The following is a 17,066-nucleotide window of genomic DNA, read 5'->3' as shown; positions in this document are numbered from 1 at the left end:
ATGAAGTAAAAAAAATAATCAGCCTAAAGTAGATTTAAGGAACACTTGTGAAGGCAGTAACTTTTTCTGACTAAGGTGAGGAATGAAGAAACAGCTCAGGCATGAGGCACAGCAAATCCACAGAAAATATTTTCAGGACTTGGATTCTAGATGATGCTTTTTCTCACATTATAACAGACAGCTAAGTATTTTGATGTCCCAGATAGCACAATCTAGAACCCTTTCTCATGTACAGCACTAAGTTACACACTAGCAGAATAGTTTCAGTGAACTACAGGTTAACTAAAAGCTTCTCTGCCAGCAGCATTTTGAGAACTCAGTCTGATAAAATTTGATCAGTCCCTGATGCCACAGCACATAGAATCATGGATGTTAGAAGGAAAATAGGTACTAGCAGGTTCAGAAAGGAAGACTGAGATGGGAGGTGATAGTCACATCAGCTAGATCTATGTGCTGGAAGTGGTGCATCTCCTTCAGGTCTCTGCATATTCTTCAACTGCTCTTGAGCTACTCAGACCTGGAGCTATTAAGACAGCAGCAAAGACAGTGAAGAAGAAAAGAGACTTAGGAAAACTGTGCAAATACTTCAAATGGTAGCTTCTCTTTTTCAATTTTCACAGAATTTTGTTTTTTTCTTAAACATCAAGGTACAGTAAATTGGATAAAAGAACAATGATATTGCATCTTCCACTATACAGTCTTTCTTTTGCCAGAATTCAAAATTTCTTCCTCAAAGGAAAAGGTTTCTGGCTATAGCTAGGCTCAAGACAGAATATCTGGTTTTCAACATCCATTCCTTGTGGATGTGCCAAATCTAAAGATTCCTCCAGTCCACTGGAAAAAAATAATAAGAAAAAAATGCAATATTTCATGTCTAAATGGCAAATTTTTTTCAGTGATGACATTGAAAGTATTATCCTAAAACAAATTAGTCTTTAATTGGTTTGCAGGGAAAACACAAATATGTTAGGAACTCATCTAGGCAAACAGAAGTGTATATTTTATGGATAAGTACTGTAATCATATATTTTTTACTTGAAAATAAAAACAAACAACATTTGCGTAATAGAACTGTTTAAACATCTTAATGAAAATGTGTCAGTATCTCCTCCTGGTTTTTATATGACAGTCAGCATACATCTTAGGTCCAATACATCACATTTTATACCACTTATTGTTTAAATAGTTTTGACATTTTAAGTAATCTGTATTAGCATGTGGAGTCACTAAAAGAATCCTTAAGTACACTTCACAATATTTTAATGAGGCCAAAATTATTAACATCTACCAGAAAGAAATAATGCAGAACTGATCACTCTACAGATTCTGGAAAAATGAGACACTAGCCTCACCGTTCTAGAAATCATTTCTACTGGAAGCTAAAGGATTAGACTGACGTGTATTTCCCAAGCTACATCTGTCATAACAAGTTTAAAAAAGCAACCAGCCCACTGAGCAAGAACTGGCACTTTGGGAAATGGCTTAAATAGCACTGAGCCCTCAACTAGCAGTTCTATGCTTATTACATATTTGAATAGACTCAAATCAAGAACCTACTTCCTGCCACCTTCACATTTGACTTTAAGATTAAAAACCAAAAAAAAAACAACAAACCAAACAAAAAAACATAAAAATAAAAAATAAACCCTGTATTGAGAATTGCTCAGTATACCAGAGACTTCATGATATTAGTGCTATGGACAGTAAAAGGATGGGAGCACAGAGCCAGCAGTACTCTTTCAAACCTGACACACAAGGGGGGGAAAAAGGGAGCCCACAGGGCCACTGCTTCTGCCCAAGCCTCAGTATCCCCTCATAGAATATCATACTTGGGGGTTTTCACTCTTCTAATTGCAGTTTCCACCTCACCTACATTTTTAAAAATATTTTACTGCTTGTGTGCCTAATGCTCCTTACACAAACACATCTACCCATTCAGGTCATTACCTGCGCCTAAAAGTATGACTTAGGAGACCATCAACAGATAAAAGTCTACCATTGGAAGGGACCATATATTTTATTATATGTTAAGCTGCAGTTGTTTTTGGTACTTTTTTAAAAACAGATTAAACAAAAGTAACTGTTTGGGCCCTCAAAATTCTCCTGTGGAAGAACCCAAAGTACAGATTTGGCAGATAAGAAACAGCGCCTACACCCTTTAGAGATAATCAATCCAGAGTAAACCAATATTATAATGCATCTTCATTTCATGGAACCTATATAAAAGCTAGGAAACCAGCTGGAAAAAGGGAAAAGCAGTAACCCTTCTCATCCTACAGAAACGTTGATGGATTTCTCTATGGGTTTCCTACAACTGCTGCAATACCTGTGAATCATAGAATGGTTTGGGTTGGAAGAGCCCTTCAAGCTCATCTGGTTCCAGCCCACCCACCATGGGCAGGGGCACCTTCCATAGACCAGGCTGCTCAAAGCCCATCCAGCCTGGCCTTGAACACTGCCAGGGAGAGACCACCCACAGTCTCTCTAGGCAACTCTGAAGTTAAAGGGGCTTTAAGCAGAAATATCTTAGCAGACAATAAATTTCTTACAGCCAAAGTGAATAGCACAATTTGACTCCTTACTAGATCCTACACAACTTATGGGATATTTAGAATAGAATTATTCAGCTGGGAGAGATCTACAATAATCATCTAGTCCAGCTGCCCACCAAGTCAGAGCTGACCAAATATTTGGTAAATAATGGTAATTACTTGACCAAAGACCATAGATATACAAACTCAATCCCAAGTACAGAGCACAAAACTTTTCCTTCAGTCACAGTTTCTCTTTCCCATATCAGAGCACTTGACTCTAAGATAAAGATTACAAAAAAAAAAGAAAAAAATAAACACCCAGCAACAAATAAAAAACCCAAAAACAACAAAACAAGCAAACAAAAAAAAAAACACAGAAAAACCCAAACAAAAAAGCCAAAACCCCATCAAAAAGTCAAGCATTTCAGTAGAGCAAGAAGGCTCTGCTTCTGCCCTGGGACTGCACTTCTCAGATCACACTGCTGAGCACCTGTGCCTTGCCAGCCAGCTGCATCTGTCCCTGGATGGCAGGGGGGCAGATGGGCTGAGGAAGCAGATTGACTCAGGAATGAAAGCCTGGCAGCAATGCTGCACCAGGGCTGTAGGAATGGATGAGCAGGAAGCAGCACTTTAAAGACTATCCAGAAAACTTCCAGGATGAATGCAGTGCTCACAGTAGATCCCTGTCAAATGACACAGGTTGTTATTTAGGTCTCAGCACATGCAGGTTGCTGCCCTGTGAGCAGACACAGCTCAACCCCATGGCTTGACACTCAGGGCTGCTGCAATATCTCTGATGTGGCACAGGGGTTTTGGATGAGCAGCACTGTGACAGCCTCACAGCAGCCAGAGACCCACTGCTGATGAGATGCTCATCAAGACAGGTCCTGCTACTGGTGCTTCAGTTTTTTAGTTTTCTAATAGCAGGCATGTAGAAAGGAAAATCATTAGAAAAACTAATTTTTTAATGATTTTTCAGCTACTTCATTCAAACTCAATGCAATGGAATGCATTAATTAAGTCACATTAAGATAAGTCAGGTTATCTTGAACCACTCTATAGCTCCAATTCAACAAGTACCATCACTCGAAAAAAACCTCAGCTGATGTGAGCACCAGTTCACATCTTTTACCTAGGCAAGATTCTGATGCTCTACCTCCAAATTCCAGAAAGAACATTAACTCCATACACCAAACAAGCAGGGAAAAAAAAAAAAGGATTTTAAAAAAACCAACTCATAAATCATAGTATTTAATATCCTATGTTCAAGGACAATACTGATTTTGGGGAAAAAAAGTGAAATTGCATTCCATTTCCTTCACTAGTCTATATTTGCATCTCTATAGACCAAAATATAGCTATGTTACATGATTCATTTTTATATTTCATTTACAGAAACAAAATTACACAGAACATGTATGTCCAAAATGTCATAGGCAAGAAAAAAATGAAATGGAAGAGAACCTAATCTCTGAAACCTACTACAACTGAAAACATACAAGCTATTTTGGTGAAAAAAATCTTACTTTCACCACTCCTTTCAATGAAAAGAGCAAGCAAAGACAATGCACAACTCTGGCACAACTGAGTGAGTGCCATCCTGGGTAAACACTAAGTCCAAGAGGATTGCCCAAGACAAATCAGAACAAAACTCTATGCAAAACCTGAAAAATCTATCTATTTAATAAAGTTAATCAATAGACCTAATGCTGTCGAACTCATGAGACTCCCAGGAGCTGAATTTTTTGTTTAATAAAATGAAATAAAAATACTTCTAAAAAAAGTGAAACACAAGCACCAACAATATCATTTTCCATGCCCTGACATCCCAAAGCATGTCATCTGCCCAAAAGACTGGTGATTGGGAGATGAAGCACAGTTAAGTATCATTAAATTCTATTATTAGCTTTTTAGCAAGGCTAATTACAAGACTGCCAACCCAAAATGTCACAGAGATTTCTCTGACGTAATCATCTAGCACCCAGGAAATGAATGGAAACTACCAATCCATCTTCTGACACGTATTAGGAAAAAGAGATGCTCAACATGAATACTGACATAATCTTTAGAACTTCCTAAGGCAAACAAAGGAAATAGAATTAAAAGCAAAACATCACAAACCAACAACAGAGAAACATTTCCAAAAAAACCAACAAAAATTCCCTTTCTTAATCTCAACAGTATTTAGGGGTTCAAAAGAACAAACAGGTAAATAAAGTGGTCAAGTAATTGATGTTCAAATCAAAAGAACCAAACAAAGCCAAAATGCTACAAAACAGGTTTTGTTAAATGAAGAGTCAATCCCTTGGGATAAAAAAACAAAAAACAAAACAAACAAAAAAACCCCCACACAAACATTTAAAAAAAAGAACCAAGTCTCAATATTAAGGCTGATCCTGACCATAAGGTTTTATGTCTGATACCATCTGACATCTCATGATGCTACAAAAGCAGAAATGTGTCTGGGACTACCATAGCATTATCCTGATAAGGCTTTTTCTACTCCTATTTTGTTACATTTCCCTGAAAAAATAATTATTGTGGTAAAAAAATAATTCCTATCTTAAAAGGCCTCTTTGTGCTGCATTTTTTTTATTATTCTAATGCTTACAGTTGATTAAAATCAACTCTTACAAGGGCTTTCTGTATGTGTAACTGTGGCCTGCACCTGATAAATTCTATATATAATCCATCCCCAATAAGCAAATGTTCCCCTCTAGGTCCTTCCCCTGTGTATGGTCAGGGATCACTGAATGATGCTAATGCCCTCGTTATCAACGAGGGCAAGAGTACCTTCAACACCTTGAAAGGAATCACACTGCTTTTCCAAAAAGCTTTCTCTTAGCTGTTTTCCAAAAAAGACCCCCAAAGAAAATCGATTAAATCAACCACTTTTCAGACACACCTCTTTAAAAGTGATTGACGGAAGATCATGTCCAAGCAGACACACAGGTTTCGTTTGCACACACATCAGTAACTGTGACATACGGAGACAACTAAATCAAGTAAAACTGCCCCTTGCACGTAGCAGTTGACTTTTAGAGAACAAAACTGACAGGGGTGGTATTCTAATTAGTACCGGGTGACACATCAGTAAGCAGTTGCTAAAAACCGTGTTTTCCTCGGGTTCTCCATCTATCCGCAAGCGACGCGCGTTTCGAAAAAGAAAAGATAATTTTTTTACCAAAAGGAGTCGCACGGGGCTGGAAATACAGGCACCGGCAGTTACATAAACCGCCGCTAAAAATACACTTGAGAGGCGCGGTGGGCACGCCGGGGCAGGGGCCGGGGCCGGCTGCGTTGCCCGCCGGGGCCCCGGGGCCGGGCCGCGGGTCCCGGCAGCGCCGAGGGTCCGGGCCCGGCCCGCAGCCACCGGCGGCACCGCTCCGGCCGGGACCCGCGGCCCGGCCCGCCAAGTCCCGGAGCGCGGGCACGGCCGGCCCCTGCTTACCACCAGCACGGGCACGCCTGCGGTCAGCGAGTAGAGCAGCACCGGCGGCACGGCGCTGCGGTCCTCCGGGCCCGGGTAGGGCTTTCGGTACGCGCCCTCGTAGCAGAAGAAGCCTTGCACGTTGACGGTGAAGGTGTCCGTGTACTCGAAGTAATAAGCCAGCATCACGGTCCCTGCCATGATCACCATCTGGAAGTAAAGCATGCTGGTAAGCGGAGAGGGCACTCGCATGTACGTGGGCTCCGGCGGCCGCGGCAGCCCCTCTCCCCGGCGGCGCGCTCCGCCCGCTCCCCGGCGGCATCCACCGCGGGCGGGGGCGGCTCAGCGGCGGCCGGGAGCGCGGTCAGCCCGGCGGGGAGCGCGGCCAGGCCAGCGGGGCACGGCAGGACAGCGGGGGCCCGGCCCGCCGCTCCGGCAGCGGCTCCAGCGCGGGCAGCGGCTCCTGCGGCGGGCGGGCGGAGCGCAGGGGCGGCCCCGCCCCGCCCCGCCCCGCCCGGGAGCAGCGCCCGCGCCGGACCCGCCGGAGAAGGGAATTGCTCGACCCCCGGACGGCTCCCACGGCACAGCCCCGCGGCCGTGATTGTCAAAGAACCCTCCGCGCTTTCCCCCCGCCTCCCGCGGGGCGGGGGCCACCGCGGGTCCCTCTCTGCACCGACAGCCACGCCTGCACGGGGCGCGCCCGGGGCCCGGGAGCTCCCGCAGGTGCTCGCTGGCCCGGCCCGGCCCGCCCAGAGCCCGCGGCCACACACTGCCCACAGCCACAGCTCGCACGGGCCCGGGCGCGCACACGGACCGCCACTGTCGGCCGGGTGGGAAGGAACTCAACGTGGAATCACAGAAGGACAGCATCAGTCAGGCTGGGAAGGACCTCTGAGATCCAACCTACGGTCTGACAGCACCGCATCGACTCGACCGTGCCGCGTCCGGTCTTTCCTTAAACACCTCCACGTATTCCTGTCTGATTCTGTGATTTTACAAGAAAATTGTTCTTCATTTTTGCTCTATGGTTTGCCAGACATTTTTATGGCAGCAATTTTGGAGATACGGTGTAGTTAGGTATGAAGAAAAGAGACCATCGCAAGGTTTAAAATTAGATTCCTTAATATACCCCCAACTCAATAATTTTAGCGTATTTATTTATATTAAAAAACCTGTCAATACATAACACTTATCCTGAGCATATCTGCTTGTTCGGGTCATCAGATCTGTGAAATGCCTTTGACTTACACAATCAGCTTGTGCTCTGGCTCATTTCTGGCCACAAAGAAGTTCTCCACAGTCGAACAACTACCCACCCTGATCCCCCAATCCTTCCAAAACTGGAAATTGAAATGCGTAGTCTTTCGTATATGGATACCTATGAAAACAATTAACATTTAAAGCTTTTAATTAACAGCTATAAAGAAAATTGGTAGCTGGCCTTGAATCTATCCTCACTCGAGTAACATCCTAGAGTAAGAGGAGAGTCTGCACCACTGCTGAGAGAAGTCATACACATAGGAACACAAAAGAGTTCTATTTAAAAATACATATACAGCAATACACATAAGAATAGACAACTGTGCCCAAGGCTTGTACAGATTCAGGCATGTGTGGGCTCTAGTCTGGATTCCCAGAGCCAACAGATAAAATACTTACTTAAAGGTACACAGCCCACCCCAAATATTACAAGGGTGGAAAACACTCTTAATGGACACTTCAGCCATAGAGTCCACTTATTTTACATAGAAAAGGCGGTAAGAAATAACAAATAAGATTAGATCACCCTGTTTTATAATGAGTAATCATTCTCCTAGTGTTGTACTTCGGCTTTAAGTGTTCATTTTCCTCCCTTTCATGAGAATTTTTTCAATATTCAGTGATGTTAGTCTCCGTGCATTTATTTTTAATCAGCCCTTGAAGAACACGCTCTTCATGTCTGGATTCCACATCCAGTCTATTTTTATGTGCTTTTAACACACTCTCCAGAAGAATCTAAATCATGTCATTCTCACTGCACTCACCAGACTTAGCTGGATAGCTCCCTACCTTTGTGAAAAATCTGGAGTGAGACATGAGACATCTTGTGGTGAATTCTGCCTAGCACAAATTTTATTTTCCCCATTGCTTTAGCACAGTCTAATACACATTACCACACACATAAAAATCATAATCCCGGAAATTGCATACAGACACCCTCGTTGTTAGGATGTATGGCCTGATCCAAAGACAAAAGTCAGCAGCTGGACTCCAATGAGCACAAGACTCAGCTCTTCAGTTCTGTTTGAGTGCATGCCCCATAGAAATGCTGGTGGCATATTTCTTTGAAAAATTTGCATTGAGGAAAATAAATCTTCCAGAAACCAGCTGATAAAATAGTCCTGCATTTTGCTATCACAAACCAACTTCTGTTTATAGATGTAGCTGATCAAGTAAAAGCAGAGATAGCTTTTTGTTATAATAAACATGATGTCTATTGCCTGCACAGCTGAATATGCAAACATATATTAAATCAAACATATAGAAGCATAAGAACACAACCCCTAGTGACTAATGCAACCAGCTAAATATATTCTGCAGCCGCAGTGATATGCACAACAGAAGAATGGCAGAGAAAAGCCCAGAACCCACAATTTTTGTTTCAGAAGGCTATTCATACATTAAATTGTCAGCTGAAACTCGGATAACTGACAGACTTTTTTTGAAATTAACTTCCTTGGGAATAGTGCCACTGATCTCAGAGCAAGAGTTCTCCCCTGATGTTCCTTGTAGGTTTATCTTGTTATTTTTGTTTGCTGCCTAATTTTAAGTGAATTTTTAGCTCAGGAGACACAATGTAGAGCAGGGTAGACAAAGAGAAACCTTAGACACAGTTTTGCGATATTTTGAAATCATGACCTTTATTACAAAGATGTAATTCCAATTCCAAACCAAATTCACTAACCTTTCATGTGCTTAGATCACCACTGCCTATTGCATTTTCTAGCTATAAAACACTGCCCTGCCAAATGCCAGTAAAGAAACAGAGCCAACCCAACAAAGCCTTCTCAATAGGCAGGAAAATAAGAATTGATATAAAATCATCCCACTATTTTTATCTTTCCTGTTTACCTCTTTCATGCTTTATCAGAGTGTCAGCAGCTTGAAGCCCCATGACTGTTTCACTGTTACATCTCCACATTGCTACACTAATACACTAACCCAGCCCCTTCTGAGAGGAATATTGCATCTGTTTTGGTGGCACAGCAGTAGGGAAGAGACAGAATGAAGTATAATCTCTACAGATATTTTTAAGAGACAACTAAAGGGACATTTTAATTGATAAAGTAAATTGTTTAATGATATGCTCTGATTTAAGTCCTAAAACCCAGGACATTTACTTCTAAAATTTATGCTTGTAGGACCATGATAATGCAAGGTAAAAATGATTTCCTAGCAGCTGGAGCAGCATCAGCACAGAATCAGAAATGGGGGCTTGCCCAGAACACTTGCTGCATGATTCAAACAAGTTTTTCATATGGTCTTAGTATGTAGTTCACAGAGACAATTCCATTAGGTGACTAAGCTCTACTACATTAGGGCAGCATGAATCATCTTCTGAAAATGTCATTCATTACATCCTAAGAAGTACCAGCCTCTTATGATACCACTTGTAAGAGTAATGACACAGGCTTTGATGACTAGCTTAGACTAGCACCCTTCTTTTAAAGGGCTGTGGTGAGATGTCATCAATCCTACTCTTAACTTTCACTTACACATAGATAAACTAGCTTCAAAAGAGGAATTATACTTTCTGAGACTCAAACAGGGAGAAAATTGGCCAAATTAGTAGCAGCATAAGCATTACTATTATATTTATATTGCAGTATTATGTAGAGCTGGACCATATTTTTCATAGAAGATAGCATTTTGCCCCAGTAAGCTTGGGTACCTCATATGATGCAGTGTAAGTAATATGAGCGAGTGAGCAGATGGAGATGAAACAAATGAGGAGGAGGACAAGGCAGCAATGAAATGATTGAGTTTGATATAATGAGCAGCAGTCATGGCACATTAGTTCCCTAGTCGGTATTCACATCAATAATATAATTAATATTTTAAAAACTGCTTTCTGTACTGAAATTAAGAAGTATTATTGCATGCAAGTTCTCCATAGGTTATAACTGAAACTTGGGATTCCAGAGGGTCACCATGTACCTAAGGCCTGTACATTCTCAGAATTAAAGCCTGTAATAGCATATCTACCACTATTTATTATAACAAAAATACAGACACAATCTTGTCAGAGTGAAATTAAATAAATCACTGGTACTTGAAAGCTCAAATAATAATTATTTAATCTTTCCTAAGATAAACATAGGAAAAAGCCTATCACTCAGAAAATTACTACCACAGCTACAAATTTATTTTCATTGATAGACACATTTTTGGTAACTGCAATGCTATACAATCTGACTGTAAACTTAGCAATCTTTGGCATAATTGGCTCAATAAAAATCATATGACTAACCTCAGAATATATGAATAAGCTACCTCACCTCATTCACCCAGAATTCTTATTTCTTGTAATGAGACAGCCACTTCCTAAGGTAATTAATGATACCTTTAAGGACTGACATAGCAAATTACTGCACGATATTTGACATAGCACTAGCCTATTCATGGTGCAGTATTCAAGTGGGGGAAAAAGAAAAATCACACAGACCTACCCTGTGTAGGACACTATGTATTTGTACAGCTGATTTTGTACATAATCTAAAATTAGTTCAGACATTTGAACAATGCCTGAAGGTTTTACAGACTAGTTCAAAAACTTCTTAACATATTACTGAATTAATTTCACTCATTTGAATATGACAGTTTTCTGCACTGTAGTTTGCCTTCTCCTTTGTAAGTTTTTATTATAAATAGTGAGACTAATTAAGATAATTTATTGGCTGAAGATTCTGTACTGCCATTAAGGGGATACACTGAAAATAAATGTTTGCTCACTCCTCAAGGTTCTTTGTTGTTAGTATAAATCTCTTATCAAGCTGAAAATCCAGAAGTGTGAAAGAAGGAAATAGTGAGCTCATCAAAATCTTTCTGGGGTACTTTATGCTCTCCCCTCCAGTTTAGCTGCCTAAAGAAAACAGACCTTAGAAGTCCCCAGTGTTTTTACAGATAGTTTAGAGACATTGCTCGAGGATCTATGAACAATAGCTGAAGTTACCAGAGAGATGGAGACAAACTTCTGTTTTAACTGAAGGAAACCCTGTTCATTTGCTGGAAAACTTGTGTGAAAAATCAGTCCTTGTCTACTCATAGACTGACTGTTTTAGTGGCCAATGTTGCTGGTCTCTACCTGGACAAATCTGCCCTCTCATTTTTAAGTTCCACACTTTAACAGAATTATGACAAATTTTTTAGCTCTGCATACTTGGTATCACTATCTTTTGCTAAGTCCATGACTGAAGAATAAAATATTTTGCAATACTAAGGGGAAATGTAAAACCATCCGAAAGTGTGTAAAGAAATCAGATTGTTACTTTGGACTCTGCATGGAACTGTGAGGTCTTCCTTTCATGTCTGATGATTCCTCATTTTGGTGGCAGTTAAAACTTTCAGAGTTCCCTCTTTCCTTACCCCAGCTTGGTCCCTAGCTGTTGTATCCTGGACAGGGAAGGTATACAAGACTTCACTTTCAAGCACAGATCTGGACATAAGATTAAATTAACCCACTTACTGAATTTCTTTCAGAAGGGAAAGACAAATAGACTAATATAATAAATTATGCACCAAAGTCACGAAATGCTTCTAGCTCTGGTTGTAGTTTAATGTATGCAGCTCATGCTGGCAGGAGTCCCACACCTCCTCTGTGACAGTTTCTGCTGGGTAAGCTCACACACAGTTGTGCCCTAGAACTACTTATGTTCTTACAAATTATACCAGACATTTCTCATTAGCATTACACCTGAAATCCCATTCCTGAGCTGGACATTATCTGTTACTTCATAAAATTACAATGAAAAGCATAGAAAGAACAAGTTCAGGATACATTTAGGCAGCAGTTCAATGGAAAAAAAGGAAAAAAAACCAAACCCAAGCCCAACGATTTTACCAAACAGAATTACAAACCGTATCTATTGCTACCGGGTAACTATTGAAGAAAACTAGAAATAGAGATTATTATTTTCTTAGATTACTTTGAAAAACCTAAATATGAAAATTATTTAATGTCCACTTCATAATACTCATGAGACCTGCTCTTTTGTACCCTCGTGTATCCCTCTGCATTCATGATCCATGGAAATACAAGAAATGTGTATCACATATTTCATTAGACACCAAGCCATTCACAAGGCATTGATGTTATATTCATATTTTCAAACATGTGCCTCTGAAAAATGCCCTTTCTTTTGTAGCTTGTTCATGAGGATGCAGCAAAGACAGAAAACTCAAGAAAGCAGAAAACCCAAGTGACAAAAGTCGGCTTCAAAGACACAAAGCATTTGTAAACCCTGGGATTCTGCCATGAAGGACACAATCACCAGGCCTCTGAGGATACACCTCACAGGAATTTCCTGCACTGTTTTGTTTCCTAAAGCCACACTTTTCATGCCCCCTGCAGGACAGACACCTCTGCACTTCGAGAAACTCCCATCTTCTACAGACATCTCCTCTACGCTATCCTTTTGGCTACAAGGTTAAGCCCAGAACAGGACTAAAAAGACAAGCATTTTTAAGGCATTAGGCATGCTCTCACTGAAATTTCTGTGTTTCTCCAAATGACTGAATTCCTAGAAAACAATCACTTCAAGAAGCATTCATTTCCATCAATCATTATTCAGATAATTGCCTCCTATCAAGGAATTTCTGTCCTTGGAGATATATTCAAAACTTCATTTATGAGGATTGGAGGAACCTTACCAAAAAGTGAGGTCAGCCCTGCTCTGAACCTAAAATTTTCTCTGGTTCTGCGTATTACATTTGATTTACTCAAACCCACTATCTTTAACCTTAATGGTTACCATCTGTTCTGTATGGTGGTTCACTGCAATTATTGTAATTCACTTGATTATTGTAATTCAGATCTAAAAATAAAATCATGTTACCTCTAAATTGGTTAGATTTACAAATAGAAACTAACAGATACAAATAGAAACTGCCCATCCAGTTACCTAAAGTGGTAGCAAGAAAGATACTCTTAATTTTCCAGTTTCTAAAGAGACAGTACTGTGTGTGTGTATATTTATACATATATATGTGCTCCAGTAAGGTGCTATAAAATCTGTTAGAGGATTGGTTGTTAAAAAATAATCTGAGATTATGCCTTTGACTTAATCATAATTTCTCATCATAATTACCTTTCAGGCAAAAACTAAACTCTCAAGCTGCCAAGCATTTGCAAAAGATTCATGAAGGCAGTAAGGAACTAACTAAAGCATCAAAAAGTCTCTTCTGAGAGAAGGAAATAGCCTTTGCTGCTTTCAGAAGTGAAGCCTGAACTGAAAGTAACAGTTGGAAAACAAAAAGCCATAAAAATAATAAAATAATAAATAAACCAGCTTTTGAAGATTCTTTGTGGTAACTTGGCACCATGAATTATTAATAACCAAAGCTCTCAAGCTCTGCTAAATTAACTTACATAAGATCGCTCTCCTCATTTAAAAACATTCTGTTTAACAAATCGTTAGGCTAAAGGATAAGAAAATTATTACATTAGAATATGTCTATCACTGATATAATAGGGAACACTGTCAAATTATTATGTAACAAAATAAATGCTTGTTTGGTTAATACACAACTCTTTACTTTGATCAGTGCTGCTGAAAATCCTTACTCATTCCATGCCTTATTCATCCAGCTGGCCAGCTTAACTACAGACAACTGACTGTAGTAAAATAAGCAAGTGGCAAGTGATCATGTGGGAAAAATGATTAGAAAAGGAAAGGTGGGGAGCAAGGGATGTGTACAAGGGTGCATTTGCAAAGTTGGCAAGTATATCAGAAGTTGTAATTACAGGTTTCTTGTGGGAAAATGTGGTAAGTGAGGGATTCTGGAGGCTCCTGCCAGGGCAAAAGGATTAAAATGTAGGAGCTCAACAGCTCCTGCAGGCAGCTGGGGACCAGCGTGGGGCAGGACAGTGTGAGGAGAGCCTGAGTCTGCACAGGCTGCTTGGCTCTGCACAAGCCTGGCAGGTGATCGAGGGGTAAGAAAGCTCAGTCACTGGGACAGAACCAAGCAATGTGGAATGTCTTCAGGAGTCATTTTGGGAAAAAATTAATATCTACCAGAACTAAAATTAATATATAATTTCTGTTATGACTGCCTAGTGGCTACTTTTATGCCCTTAAAGCACCATGCAGCTTTTACACTCTTCATATTGCCAGAAGCTATCATTTTTAGAGGCATATAAGGCTCATTTCCTTTGAAGTGACTGCTATGTGGTAAAGCTGTAAATGTAGTACAACTAGCTCTGAAATAGAAAGACATTAAAATATTATTAGTGTTTGGTCTTTCTCCCCTCTCCTGTAGGAATTCTGCTGATTTAGAGAAATTAAAATCAGTAGGAGAGCTGAGAACAGACCATAAGGGCTGCAGAATCCTGTTTTCCCTAAGCTGGCACAAAAATTAACCTTTGGGAAATTGAATGGACAGTTGTTTAAAAGATACAACTACTATAGGACACATAATTTTTATGGCATTAAAGTTTTCTTCATATAGCAATGCCAATATCTAACATTGGCATGTTAGACATGTTGAATAACATGTAGCATACTGCTTCTACAATGACTAGACAGCATCCAAATTGGATTTAAGCAAATTATTTAGCTTATTAGGTATCCTAGTGTCCTGTGTTTAATTTCATTAGGCACAATTAAACTTTCAACTAGCAAAAACAAAAGAAAACAAACAATAAAAACCCAACCAAACCAAACAAAAACAACCCAAAAAAAGTAAACCCATAGAAATGAGAACAATATTGGAGTAGATTTGTCCCTGAAATGAGAACAATATCAGCTAATCTTGGTATTACACAGCCAAAGTCAACAGTAAGCTTAGGGAAAGCCAGGTATGATGTATTATGTCTGACTTTAAACGATGCAGATCATCCACACAGGTTTTAATCATGCACTCTCCAATTTATGTCTCAATTTACAATAGCATTGCAACTAGCATCTCCAGAAACAAGCATAATGTAAATGCATATGCAGAGCAGATTTTGTCATATAGTCTTCCCCAAAGATAGAAAAATTCCTGGATGGAGAAATTTTCATTGCTGTTGATATAGACCAATTTAATTCTGCACCAGTAACTGAATCTCACTAGTTTCATGCAATTAATAGATACTTCTACAAAATCTTTTCATCTCAGTTTTCAAGAAAAATTCCAACAGTGTGGATGTTTAAAAGAACTGTAGAGTAATAAAGCCTATAAACTAATTGGGGTAGTTATGTTACACAAGTTCTTAGAAAAGACTTCCACTGTCTAAAAGTGTCCCTAAGCATACTAAAAATATCCCCCAGAGAAAGGAAAGTTCAACTACATGTTCATGTCCTGTAGGTACACAACTCAGTATGCCCTCCTTTCTAGGAGGCCAGCAGGAAAGGTAAACCAAAGTGCATTCACTGGGTACCAGGAATTTTCTTCTCCCTGCATTCCTCAGGGTAAGGGCTGAAAAAGTCATTGCACGACAGAGAAGAGCAAAAAGCCTGGGAACCTCTCCAGTCTCTGAGACAATTCCAGAAAAAAAAAATCATTCATTAATTAGTTTCCATCCTAGCATATCTGACTTGGATCCCACTGTCCTTGACACTTTCTCTTCTTGCCTTTCTGTGCTTTGATCTATTTCTTATAAGGAAAAGAGGCACTATGAAAAGCAGGGGAACAGTACCTGCTTCTTGTCATAGGTTGCCACAATCAGTCAGTCCCAGCAGGGGAGGATGAGCAGAGGGGGGTGGCTCCTCCTGCATGGCCTGGGGTGACCAAGGCAGCTCCCACACACAGGACATTGCAGGGCATCTGCCTCTGTTATACAGGTCTTAAACAGCCTGCTAAGGTGCAAATGCTAGGGTCTTACTGTTACTTATGAGAGCTAGGCTCAGAAATTGATTGGGAAGACTACAAATAAAGAACATTTATTGAATTACTATGTTTTATCCATTTCAAAGCAGCAGAAGCTTTCCAACGCCTGCCTTGTCAGTAGAAGACATTGAAAACTTGCATTAGCACAGTGCTTTTCATCAGCATCAGCTTGTTCTCTCTCAGTTGCACTGCTTTCAGTGAATGATTAATGTTGAAATCCTCTCCTCTTTGAATGTTTAGCTATGGCTGGAAGTTTAATTTTTCAGGGCACTGTCAAATAAAATGCATTGTAGTTCTTGAAAGTTAAATGCTACATAGATAACCAGAGCCTCCCCTGTTTATAACAGCAGATTATTCCTTTCTAGCAGTGACAGAACTGATCTGTATTATAGCAGATATATTTTTCATTGTAAAGCATTTATAAAATGAATAATATAAATTAGCAACTGAAAACAATTGTGAAGGAATAACTTCCATGAAAGGTAATTTCAATCCAAAAGTCCCTTAGAGGAACAACACAGTAAATGTAGGCTAATCAATATATCGCAGTAAGTTTCACATAGATCAGAATCTGGATTGGTAAACTTTGCTATGCTCAAAAAGCAGAAAAAGAATCTACTGGAATGGGAAACTCTCACACAGTTTCCCTCCATGCTCTTTGAAAGACAATTGAAACATAAAACTCAGCAAGATTCTAAAAGAACCTGTGATTTTTTGTTTGTTTTTTCTTGGAATCGGGTTAGAGGACAGTCAGTCACAAGAGCTGTCTTGCAGGATGATCTCTGTAACATCCTGGACAATTTAATGACAAAAACTGCCTAAGTAATTCACTTCCTAGTTCAAAACTCATGTGTTTCCCTAAGCAACTTCTTTGTGCCAGATACCCTAAGAAATATGCAGGACAGTGAAAAGTGTGTTTTCCCTAAGTCAAAATGAGCCAAAGGGCTATTTTTAATTGAAGGAGCAACTCTAAACCAAAGACAGTTAAATTCACTGAAAGTTTTCGAGTAGAATTTTCAGTTATAGTTTATTTA

At 40.0% G+C, this 17,066-nt stretch overlaps 1 protein-coding gene across 6 annotated transcripts in view; it reads right to left on the bottom strand.

Annotated features, from left to right (window-relative positions):
- Nucleotides 1–17,066, bottom strand: part of PLPPR5 (phospholipid phosphatase related 5) — a 141,362-nt gene that overhangs the window by 79,990 nt on the left and 44,306 nt on the right. The window contains exon 1 of one of the 6 annotated variants that reach the window (XR_015273738.1): nucleotides 5,986–6,283. The exons of 2 other annotated variants lie outside the window; for them this stretch is intronic. Coding sequence is in view for 3 of the 4 variants with exons in the window: in XM_086841845.1 (XP_086697971.1) it covers nucleotides 5,986–6,216 (231 nt within the window). In the remaining variant the exon portion in view is untranslated. Of the gene's footprint in view, nucleotides 1–5,985; nucleotides 6,348–17,066 lie in introns of those variants that run through there. 3 more of the 6 variants (XM_086841845.1, XM_086841843.1, XM_086841848.1) reach the window with 3 other exon arrangements.

This window comes from Cyanistes caeruleus, chromosome 9 (assembly GCF_971803275.1).
Source record: "Cyanistes caeruleus chromosome 9, bCyaCae1.hap1.1, whole genome shotgun sequence".
NCBI classification, from domain to species: domain Eukaryota; kingdom Metazoa; phylum Chordata; class Aves; order Passeriformes; family Paridae; genus Cyanistes; species Cyanistes caeruleus.
This window is presented reverse-complemented; position numbering and strand designations above follow the sequence as displayed.